This window comes from Chrysochloris asiatica, unplaced genomic scaffold, assembly GCF_000296735.1.
Source record: "Chrysochloris asiatica unplaced genomic scaffold, ChrAsi1.0 scaffold00072, whole genome shotgun sequence".
Classification (NCBI taxonomy): domain Eukaryota; kingdom Metazoa; phylum Chordata; class Mammalia; order Afrosoricida; family Chrysochloridae; genus Chrysochloris; species Chrysochloris asiatica.
The window spans coordinates 6,624,957-6,636,841 of NW_006408590.1; the positions used below are offsets into that span (position 1 = coordinate 6,624,957).

Here is an 11,885-nt window from a genome sequence, read left to right on the forward strand (position 1 = left end):
AGCTAGCAGTCCAGTGCTTATCTCACAATGCCACATCAGGACTCCCATTTGTCGTTGTTGTTGCATGCCTCATTGAGTCCGTTCTGACACATAGTGACCCTTTGTATAGTTTCTGAGGGGTAGCTAGGGGTTTGAGCCACCAACCTTGCAGTTAGCAGTCCAGTGCTTATCTCATCAGGACTCCATTTGTTGTTGTATGCTGTCGAGTCAGTTCCAACTCATAGCGACCCTGTGTAAGGTTTCCATGTGTGTCTGGGGGGTTTGAACTGCCGACACTGTGACTGCCAATTCAGTGCTCATCCTGTAGCACTACATGAGGTTCCATTGTTACTGTTGTTAAATGTCATTGAGTCATCGGTATTGACTCATAGCATCCCTGTATAGAGTTTCCGAGGAGCAGCTGGTGGGTTTGAACTGCTGACCTTGTGGTTCAAGTTCAGTGTAGATTTTGTTGTGGTTGTTAAGTGCCATTAAGTCAGTTCCGACCCATAGCAACCCTGTATAGGGTTTCCAAGGAGCAGCTGGCGAGCTTGAACCACCGACCTTGCAGTTCAAACAGCTTTGCAGTCTGGCGCATTAACCCACAGCACCACACCAGCACTCAATGATTAACTGAATCTTGCCTTCCTCGGTTCCTCAAGTCAGCTGATATCAGGCCACCTTATGGTCTATGTGGCCTGGCCAGCAGCCCCACTCATTTACACAAATCTTTAAGTGTTTTCCAGAGATTTTAGATAATAAATATGCCTCAGCAACTCATGAAATTCCAAAGGTTATCTCTCAGAAACAAACAAATGCTGAGTTACTTTATGTAAGGTCATTCTTTACTTCACAGGTATTATTGCCTCTCTTTTACAGGGAAGGACATTGAAATGCAAACAATTTTTCCAGGGTCAAATAACAGGAACTAGAATCTTGCAAGATCATCTCACTCCAAATCTAGTGCTCTTTCCACTAAGGAATAATGCATTCCTCGTGTCTCCTCTAACAGATGTCTGAAAGCTTCAAAAATAGATAGTTTGATAGGACAAACTCTCTGAACAAGTAACTGAAGATATATAAATGAATTCTCAGTTAAAGCAGCAAGGAGAGTAGTTAGGCAACTGCCTAAGACATTTGATTTGAAATTGTTGTTAGCTGTTGTCCACTCAGTTCTGACTCATTGTGTCCCTATGCACAACAGAATGAAACACTGCCTAGTCCCGCGCCGTCCCCACAACTGCTATGTTTGAACCTGCGGTTGCTGCCATGGTGAAAATCCATCTCTTTGAGGGTCTTTCTCTATTTCACTGATCCTCCACTTTACCAGGTATGAAATCCTTCTCCAAGGATTGTTCCTTCCCGACAACCTATCCAAAGTATGAGAGATGAAACGACACCTCCTGACTCCTAAGAAGTATTCTAGCTGTATTTCTTCCAGCACAGATTTGTATTTCTACCAGTCCATAGTACTTTCAATACATTTTGCCAACACTATAATTCAAAATGTATTGATTCTTAATGGTTACTGCAAATGCCTGCTTCACTTTTTTAAGATCCCTCCTCTTTTTCAGAGACATCATTCATTCCTATTACACCATCCTTTTGATTCCCTTTATCACACTTAATAGTGTCAGAGCTGACCTTGTTAATTACACATGTTCATTGCTTATGCCCCTTCTATCTCACTAGAACATAAGCTACATGAAGTCTCAGTCTGGTTCAATGCATATTTTTAAGGTTTGGAACAGTTCAGGTGTGATACTGTAAGATAAGCACTAGATTGTTAGCCAGTGCAAGGTCGCTGGTTCAAGCCCATCAGCTGTTTCTTGGAAACCCTATACAGGGTTGCTATGGGCTGGAACTGACTTCATGACACTTACAACAACAACAGAGTCTTGGTGTGGTGTTACAGGATAAGCACTGGACTGTTAACTGCAATGTCAGCAGTTCAAACTCAGTAGCCACTCTTGGAAACCTTACGCCGGATCATGCTATGAGTGGGAACTGAGTCGACAGCATACAACAACAACTAATGGAGTGCTGGTGTGGCACTGTGGGATAAAACCTGAGATAGCACTTAAGTCTCCTGTTTCTGCGAATTGTTGTTGTTGTTGTTAAGTATTGTGGAATCAGTTCCGACTCATGGTGACCCTGCACAGAGTTTCCAAGGCTGTAAATCTTTATGGGAGCAGAAAGCCTCTTCTTGCTTCCGCGGAACAGTTGATAGTTTCGAACTGCCGACCTTAAGGTTAGCAGCACGATTCGTAACCACTACGCTACCAGAGTTCCATGTTTCTGCGAGTATAGACATATAATTCATGCATTTCTGTACTCCAAAAGTTTTAAACCTGTAATTAAGTGTATAGAATACTTTTACTATGTTGTTGCTGTTGTTGTTAAGTGCCGTCAAGTCGGTACCTACTCATAGCTCAACCAAGTATAGGGTCTTCAAGGGGCAGCTGGTAAGTCTGAAGCACTGACCCTGCAGTTCAAAGCAAACTTGCAGTACAGCACCACACCAGGCCTCCTATAAAGGGTTTACAAAGTTGTAAATCTTTACAGGAGTAGTAAGTCTCATCTTTGTCCCACAGAGCAGCTAGTGGATTCGAACTGCTGTCCTTACAGTTAACAGCCCAATAGTGGGTTATGCATTGGGCTGCTAACTGTAAGGTGTGCAGACATCTTAATTAAATAAGAATAGTCTTTGTTCATACAGACAATTCAACATCTCATGAGTATGTCAAGAATTTAGGTGTTTCTCAATGACTTGATATTTTAGCAATGTAGGAAATGCTGCCAGCTATATGTATGTCCTAGATTTTCTTAACAGATAAGACATTTGTAGATGTTTTGGGTTTTTGTTTTGTGATTTTTTTTTTTTTTTTTTTCTGGTGCGGGGAACATCCAACCACAAGGTTGGAGGTTCAAACACACCAGTAGCTCCTCAGAAACCCTACACAGGGTTTCTATGAGTTGGAACCAACTTGACAGCACTTAATAACAACAACAACATAGTAAAAGTACTCGATACACTTATTTACAGAAGTAGAGAATTGCATAAAATATATGGAATAGAGAAATGCATGAGATATATGCCTATACGTATGGAAACAGAAGAATCTAATGGTGTCTCAGGTTTTCCCTGTATAATGTTGTTTTCCTGCTTTTGACTAAATACAGCTAAATGGGAGATAAGATGGACTGACAGATTATGTCACCTAATACACTTATAGTCAAGCAATACAATATCAATGAATCTGGGAAAGACAATCCTAACTCCTTCTGTAGCTCTCCAAATTCCGTCGTGATTAACTTAAAAGTGAGCCCAGCGTTTGCAGCCATTGGTATAGGCAGCTCTGTAGAGTTCTGTCTTGAGATTCGGCAGCAGGGATAACAAGGTGTGATATGATGTGGGTAATGGGTCACTTCTTGAAACTTGTGCTTTTAACATAACCATTTAAAATTCATACAATGGAACAGAATATAATGCATGAATGCAGGTTCATTAAACTAATGCATTTTTTGAAATACAAAATATGACAGAACATTTCATTATTGACGCAGATATGAAAAAAAAAAAAAAGTGTTATGCTGCTATTTAGAATGTGTCTTGTGTGTCATGGAATTGAAATATTTCCAAATCATCAATAATTAAAATGATGAGAATCCATCATTTCACTGACATTTACTTCTACATGAAAAGATGGCCTATTTTAAATGTGCTCACACATATTCTTGTCAATCACAAGCTGTCACAGCAAATTATTTCATTTTGTAGCTCACGTGGCAGTTAGCAGGCTATCTCTAGGTTTAAATTGAGCTCTAGGTGTAGGAGTAGTGCACTCTTTATATATATATATTTCCCCCCTGTAACTGCTTCTTCACAATGCAGTATATAAAAGATATAAAATCGTATTCATAATACTCCGTTTCATGTCTGATTAATAAAACTCAGGACTAAAATAAATGGTAACTCAGAAAGGCAAATAGTAGAATATATAGGAAACAGTAGAAATATAAAACTACAAAAATGTAAAAACATTAAGTGCTCCATACAAGGAAACTTGGATCTAGCAATTTAAGCCCAAACAGTTTTCTCCCTCATCTTCTTAATACATTCATATAATTAGAGGTCAAGAACCATTTCTTATGCTATGTTTGCATTGCCTATAGCTCCCAGCATTTATAAAGGCGTTCAATTCTTACAATCCCCAGGGAGCTGACCTGAGAATTTTCACTGTGCCACTATTAAGCAGAAGGTTAAGAAAACTATGAATAAAATGTAAACCACGTGGCCATGAATCTTAAAACGTTTTAAATGTCTTTTTTAAACAAGTCGTTAACTAGATCTTCACAATTCCAACAGAAGCATTAGTAAGTGTCAGTATCTTTAAATGCCTGAATTACAAGACCTAATAAGACATCTTCATCAACAGTTTAGAGAAAATATTTCTGTTTTTTGGATCACACATAATTAATCTTTCTGATTAGTCATCCAAATTCAAAATGTAAGAATTTCTTTATTATTACATTTCAACATGTCAGCCTTGACCTTGGCCTGACCTCTATATGATAGCTTTGAGTTGAGATACTTGATGAATAGCTCTGGCTTTCTATTCAATCCCGTGCCACTGGTTGTCAGTTAAAAGGGGGTAGTTATTGTTGTTGTTGATAAGTGCCATCGAGTCAGTTCCAACCTGTAAGGGCCCTGTATAGGGTTTCCGAGGAGCAGCTGGTGAGCTTGAACCGCCAACCTTCCAGTTCAAATGGCTTTGCAGTGTGGCACATTAACCCACAGCGTCACACCAGGACAAACATCAGAGATGCTGCCTAGGCTTGTTCTTACCTTGGTCAATTTAAAAATAGCTCTTAGGTAATCCAAAGAATAAGAAAACAATACAGTATGCAAATTGATTGCCAGAATAAGTTAATTTATTTGGCCTTTCTGTTCCAGAAACAAAGTAAATTTTGTTCTGGAAGACTAACTTAATTTACACTGTCAAATAGTTTCCTAAGTTATAAGAATTTCTACCTTATTTACCTAATTTAGGTACCTTGAAGACAAAAAACGTTTCTGCCTCAATGCCAGGGCTAGACATAGTAAGTATTCAGTTAATACTTATTGTTCAAATTTAGATTAAATTGAATTAAAAAGCAGAGATGAAAAAAAAAAACCCACTGATTTTAAAAGAAAAGAAAATGGAAGCCAGACTTTGAGCTCCTTGTTTCATTTCTGTGTCTCGGATCTGGCTTGGTACCTGAAAAGAGGCACCAAGCCAGAGGTACCATTCTGAAAATGCAAATCTATAATGAAAATAAGGACCCATTCATGCCTCTAATGCCTTTTTAGTGAACTGTGTACAAAACCTCTGTGTTCATTTAACAAAGATACCTCAATAACACCCAATTCTGCCAGTTGTTTCCCCCTTTTTACGTTCGTATATTCAATTTTCCACATTCTCATGATGCCTCCTTATGCTACACGTGGAGTCCTGGGTTGGCACTATGGGATAAAGCACTGGACTGCAAAGCTGGTTTGAACCACAGGTCAGCAGTTCAAATGCACCAGTCACTCCTTGGAAACCCTACACAGGGTCGCTGTAAATCAGAGCCGATGCGACGGCACAAACAACAACAACACTGTGCATATATATCTGCCACATCCAAAGCTACTCATACATGTTGCATTTTTATGGTACATCTATTAAGAAAAGATGGCAAGTTATTTATTTATCTATCAAACATACATTTAGTCATCTTAACCTTATTTAGATGAATTGAAAAAGTAGATGTGAATATGTGGGTGAGAGATAGATCTACAGGCAGAGATGGATTGCCCTATATATGTAAAATATATACACACTTTCTCTAATCATCTAAATCAAGATTATCTTTCATACATATAATCTGTTTATTTATATTTATATTCTTAATGTGGTCAAAGAAACCAATTATCCAAGTATAGTTCTTATTTATGAGCTTTACTGAGTTGTGTGGCTTTTTCCCCATTATCCTTACCCTAAGTCTTTTTAATGTGATATGCTAGTCTGTGTCCAAGCTCACCTACAATTCTTTTCTCAAAAGACAAGGCACATCTGCCACCTGCTCTACTCCGTGTCCCAGCAACAACTGTCGAGCAGCATAAAGATTGATTATCAGTCAAAAACCATTGCACAACACCAGATTTTGGTGGGTTAAGCTTGCTGATCCAGCAAGAGATGGTGTGAAATTTTCAGGACTGTGTGCCAACATTTTGGTGTTAAAAGAACAGCAGTGCATGTCACAGTGAAACACGGCCAAAGATATACAAACAAAGCAGAGAAGTTTTTGTTGTTGTTCTGGACTTGGCTTTAAAAGAATAAAAGAAAAAAAAAAACAACAAATAGGAGGAAATTAATTTGTACATTTAAAAATCACCCTTCAAGGCTAGTGATGTGTGTTACTTTAGGCATACACATCTAAGAACTATTCTAAGAAGTATAGCTGCAATAATTTTTATATGTCTTTTCCATAGCACCATTAATCATATAAAAGGCAAGAATTTCTTATTAATGAAAATAACTGAGGTACTTGATGAAGAAGAACTCACTACACAAATACCAGATTTTTTTTTTTTAATCACTTCAGAGATATATGTGCTCACAAAGAACCATGTGTTGATATATGATGATGATTGGATGAACACAAAATAAAGGCAAATATATTTTGAAGTTAGTGCAAAATTTAGAAAATATGTGGGTCTCCACTACTGCATAGGTAATTTTCACTGAGTATTACAGCAACAAGTTTCTTTACAAGAACAAATTATCTTGAACTTTATAGTGAATTTATTCAAGAAACTTTTTTGCCCTGTAGATCAAATATGATCAAAGAGAGAAATCCTGCTACCGTTTTACAAAACATCATTAATAGAAGATAGATTTTCATCACTTCATCTGTAATGAGCTCCAAAATTAATTTTCTTCTTCTTATGCAATTATTGCCTAGACTTGCCTTTGATTCACCAGCTTAATAGCAGTTTCAGAAAGAAAGCACTTTTAATAAGTTATAAAATGCATACAGTAGTGCAGTGGTAGATAGTTCTTAAGTCATTTACATGTGATTACCATATGTAGCACTTGATAACCGGCATTGGGTACCACATGCTTGGAAGAATATTCTTAGATAGCGAGACTTTTACTTCTCTCTTAAAATTTATTCTTTCTAACCAAAGGGGAAAAAACCACATGTATTTTAGAAAATCTTCACATTTCTGAAGTGTTGAAATGTTAAAAAAAATGGAAGATTTTATACACATAAACATAATTTTAAGGTTCAAAAAACAAATCCAAGCTGCAGCATTTACCTTAAAAAATTACATTGGGAAAATCATATGTACATAAGAATGATATGTTCATTACTTGCCACATTTTCATAATTATGCTAATGCCATCTGAAAAAGACCAAGAGTACAGATGAGTAAATGATACTTGAAACTTTGAACTATTTTCAGAGAGAGTAAGTAATGAATTATGTCTGTTGAGTGTCACAGAAACTAAACAGTAAATTCAATAATCTCTGATTTAATTTATTATATTTTCACCATTTAACCTCCTGCCGGCTCCCTAATGTCTATTCAGATCTATATTAAATTAAGCACCAATGCTAATGAAGGGCAATAAACGTGGCTGTCAGTGGATTTTTCTTTCATTAAGCACATTATCCTCTTACTGAGCTGTAAATGCGTAAACATTAGTTTTGTTAAACCATGCAAAAAAGACAGGATGAAAATCATTTTTTAATTGCACCCCTTAAGCAATTTACTGTGTGTGGGGGTAGGGTATATGTCTTTTCCCCTTTTTTACCTTTAATTTTTTTGAATGGATCCTTAAAGGGCTCGCCAGTTGAAACATAAACGTCAACTTCCTGGGGTATATCTTTAGGTTTGAGGACTTCAGTGCCGTCTGCCAAGAACACTCGCCGAGCGGCCATGCTCAGATTCAGCTTTGCCGTGCACTCCTCCAGCAACTAGAAGAAGGCAAGAGGTAAGGCAGAGTGATTTACGACAACAAAAATAACACATTTCCACAAAACAAAAGAGTCTAATGAACAAATAGAAACTCAATTTAATCACTTGCCAAGTTAAGTAAGCCAAGTAACTGGAATATAGTTATTTTCTAGCAGACGAAAATATGGAAACAAAAAGTAAATCACAGCACTGAGAATATTGAATGATTATCTAATTTTCAACCAATGTTTTGCCATTTTCAAGACACTATCTGTTTAAATACACTACATACATAGTTTTTACTCCTTTTATATAGATATGTAAAAAGAAAAGTAAAATATCTGAGATATATATATATTATATATATGGAATTTACAAATGTTAGTATTAAAACGAAAATTTTAACGCGCAAAATGTCATATTTATCATTTTTTAATATTATAAAGGTAGTAAGGAAAGAAAAAAAAAAGCACTGAAAACTTTGGAGTGCTGGTTACCAAGGTGATAGTTGGTACAATAACTTTGGCAAAGATTGTTCTAGATCCATTTTTATAAGCTGTTACTCTAATCATTCTTGGTTGAAGTTTGTGTCTTTGAGACATTCTATGACAGCTCTGGGCAGACTGAAATTTTAAAGAAGAGAACTCTGCAATTCTGAAAAAGAAAACATAAAATAGGTGCATGTTTTAGATAAATATTATCCAGAATTTGTTCTAAAGATGTAAGACCTAAAGATTGTCCCTATGTATATAAGTGTGCCCCCTCCCAATTCTTTTTATGAGATATAGTGCCTGCCCCTTTCTGTTTAAATATTTCCTCCCGAATTGAAACAGGATAAGTTTGCACAAACAGCTCTTGTAAAACATTGTCTCAGAAGAAATCTTTTTACTTAAAAAATATCATAACCCTCATTTAAAAATAAATAAATAAATAAATAAAAAATATATATATATACACACATACATATATATGCTACATTGCAATAGGAGGCAAAATTATAATATGGTCATATGTTACTACCAATGTAGAATTATATACAACAATAATAATTATAAATGACTTTTCTTTTTTCATATTTATCAGAGTTCTTTAATTTTTTTAACTATGAAATTCAAATAATTACAATTAAAATTTGACCAAAGCCAATTACAATCACCATTTCAAATTGTATGAAGGCAGTCAGAGTTAAGATTCCTTTTCCGTACTTTTCTTTAGTCAAAACCAGTTCTGACCATTATTATTGTCTAGGCAAAATTTTATAGTAAAATTGACTAACATGCCAAATTTTTAAAGTCAAACTGCTTTAAATAAAAACTGTATATAAATTAAAACTACAATACACATGTTCAAACATTTGAAAACAATGGAGTATGAATTCCTTAGGATGATTTTTATTTTTACCAATATTTTCTTACATTCATAAACTTTTATGTTAAACATTTCTGAAAACAATCTTTAAGTAAAAACAGATATATAAAATTGTTTACAATAAATTTTTTACAATCCCATTTTGTTTCAGAATATTGGTTAAATATAAAAAGTATACATTTCTATTCATAAGCAAAGATATTTCATGGACCTGGCTTGATTTTGCTTCTAATACTTTGTTCAGAGTTAAAGATTATCCGGGTAGAAGTGTATTTCATGTTTTCCACATGTGTAATTAGCAACACTCTAGTGTTCTCAAAGAAACAAACAAAACAAACACAAAACTCTAGAGATGTGTTACATTTTAATATCTGAGATAGTCAACTAAGTTATTCTGAATTCTGCTCAAAGGACAGAGTTTCAACAGTGGGTTAAAAAGAACAAAGAACAGCTTTGATTACCTCAGTTGACCCACTGGGGCACTGACAGGTCTGTTTCTTTTGGATGCTGCTATAAGGCAAGAATTGTTTTTACTGTTTGATTTGTAGCTATCTAGAGCTGATATTTCATCATGGCTATGATCTGATGTTGTTTGATGTGTGGAGCAATCTTGAAGTCCTGACCCCTCTGGTACAGCTGCTGAATGCAAAAGTCTGCTGGGACCAAACGGAGACTGCAAATAATCTTCAGCAGTTTTAATAACTGCTTTTTCTTGGGGCGACACAAATAAACAAAGCATGGAAGAATACAATTAAATGATTTTTAATCACTGATTAATAATTACTATTTAATAATGAATTATGTGCTATGTGCGAGACACAATAATATGCACTTAACAAGCATTATTTTGTTTGATTCTTACAATATCCCTGGGAAGTCGGTAGTAGTTTTATCTTTTTTAGTTTTAAGAAACTGAGTCTGAGAACGCACAAGGTTACATTATAATCAGTAAGTGATATGGTAGAAATGCTAGTGTGACCTAAAATAAAACCCATGTTAATAACCATTAAGATTCATTGCTTTCCTTAATTAAAGAAGAAAGTTTGTGTAGTGCTTGAAAGAATATAAGTACACATTTTCAATTATTTGAATTACTTTTTAAAACACTAACACTCTGAGTATTGTTGTGCTATTGTTAAGTTCTGTCACCTCAGTTCTTACTCATAGCGACCCTGTATAGCATTTCCAAGGCTTTAGATCTTTATGGGAACAAAACCTCATAGTTCTCTTTAGCAGCAGCTGGTGGACTCAAACCTCCAACTTTGTGGTCACCAGTCTGGTGCTAAGACTACAGTGCCACACCAGGACTCCCTAATAAGTATTATTGTTGTTGAGTGCCTTCGAGTCCATTTCAACTCATAGCAACCCTGTATAGAAGGGATTCCAATGAGTAAATGTTGAGTTTAAACTACCAACCTTGCATTTCAAACCGACCTTGCAGTGAGTGCTTATCCAACAGTGCCACACCAGGACTTCTACTAAGTATTGTTGATGTTATTAGGGGCCATCAAATTGGTACCAACTCATAGCCGCCTAGGAACAACAGAAACACTGCCCAGTCCTGCACCAGCCTCACAATCGGTGCTAAGCATGAGCTGCTGCCATTGTACCACTGCATCTCATTGGGGGTCTTCCTCTTTTCCTCCAATCCTCCATTTTACCAAATATGGTATCCTTCTCCAGGGACTGGTCCCTCCTGATAATAAGTCCGAGTATGAGAGGCGAAAGCTGGCCATTTTGGCTTCCAAGGAGCACTCTGGCTGTACCTCTTCCAAAACAGATCTATTTTCTTCTTTTGTTAGTCTATGGTACTTTTAATAGTCCCCTCCAACAAAATAACTCAAATACATTGATTCTTCTATGGTCTTCCTTATTTACTGTCTAACTTTCACATGCACATTGAGGTTATGGAAAATACCATGGCTTGGGTTAGGCACACCTTAGTCCTCAAACTGACATCTTTGCTCTTCAACAGTTTAAAGCCGTGATTTGCAGCAGATTTGCCTAATGCGATACATTGCTTGATTTCTTCCTTTTTTTTTTTCATATTCACAGTTATGGTTTTATTAGGGAATAGTTAATAGGTTACAAAATAGGAAAATGCTCAGGGCACAGCTGTTCTCATCAGGTGCTGATAAATGCTCACAGGCGACACCACTCCACTGTAAGCCTCCACCTGAATTCAGGCATTCAGCTCTAGCTCCATAGGTCAGCAAACATAGCTTCCCCATTCATTGCCTAGAGGCACCACACTCTAACAAGCTTCCTGCCCAATGTCACTGAGCTTTACTTGATCCATGGGCTAGGAAGATCACTGCTCTGTCTCCTGCTCTGGTTCTTGGATCTGCTGCTGCTGCTCCTGTGCCGCTCCTCCGATGTCACATCTTTCTGTCCCTGGGTCAAAGAGGCTCTATGCACAGAGACCTCAGAGTTCAAAGGATGCGGTCCATACCTGACTTCTTTTATTTATTTATTTAAGGTTTTTATTGTGGATTGAGTAAAATTTTTCAAGGCAAATCATCAGTTTTACATTCAACAAATCATACAC

At 36.5% G+C, this 11,885-nt stretch overlaps 1 protein-coding gene across 1 annotated transcript in view; it reads right to left on the reverse strand.

Moving 5' to 3' along the window:
- Positions 1-10,076, reverse strand: part of DCDC1 (doublecortin domain containing 1) — an 87,876-nt gene extending 77,800 nt beyond the window's left edge. The window contains exons 1-3 of the mRNA XM_006864907.1: positions 9,799-10,076; positions 8,467-8,623; positions 7,827-7,989 (exon numbers count right to left, since the gene is read on the reverse strand). Coding sequence (XP_006864969.1) covers positions 7,827-7,989; positions 8,467-8,623; positions 9,799-10,076 — 598 coding nt within the window. The remainder of the gene's footprint in view (positions 1-7,826; positions 7,990-8,466; positions 8,624-9,798) is intronic.
- Between the last annotated feature and the right edge of the window lie 1,809 nt (positions 10,077-11,885).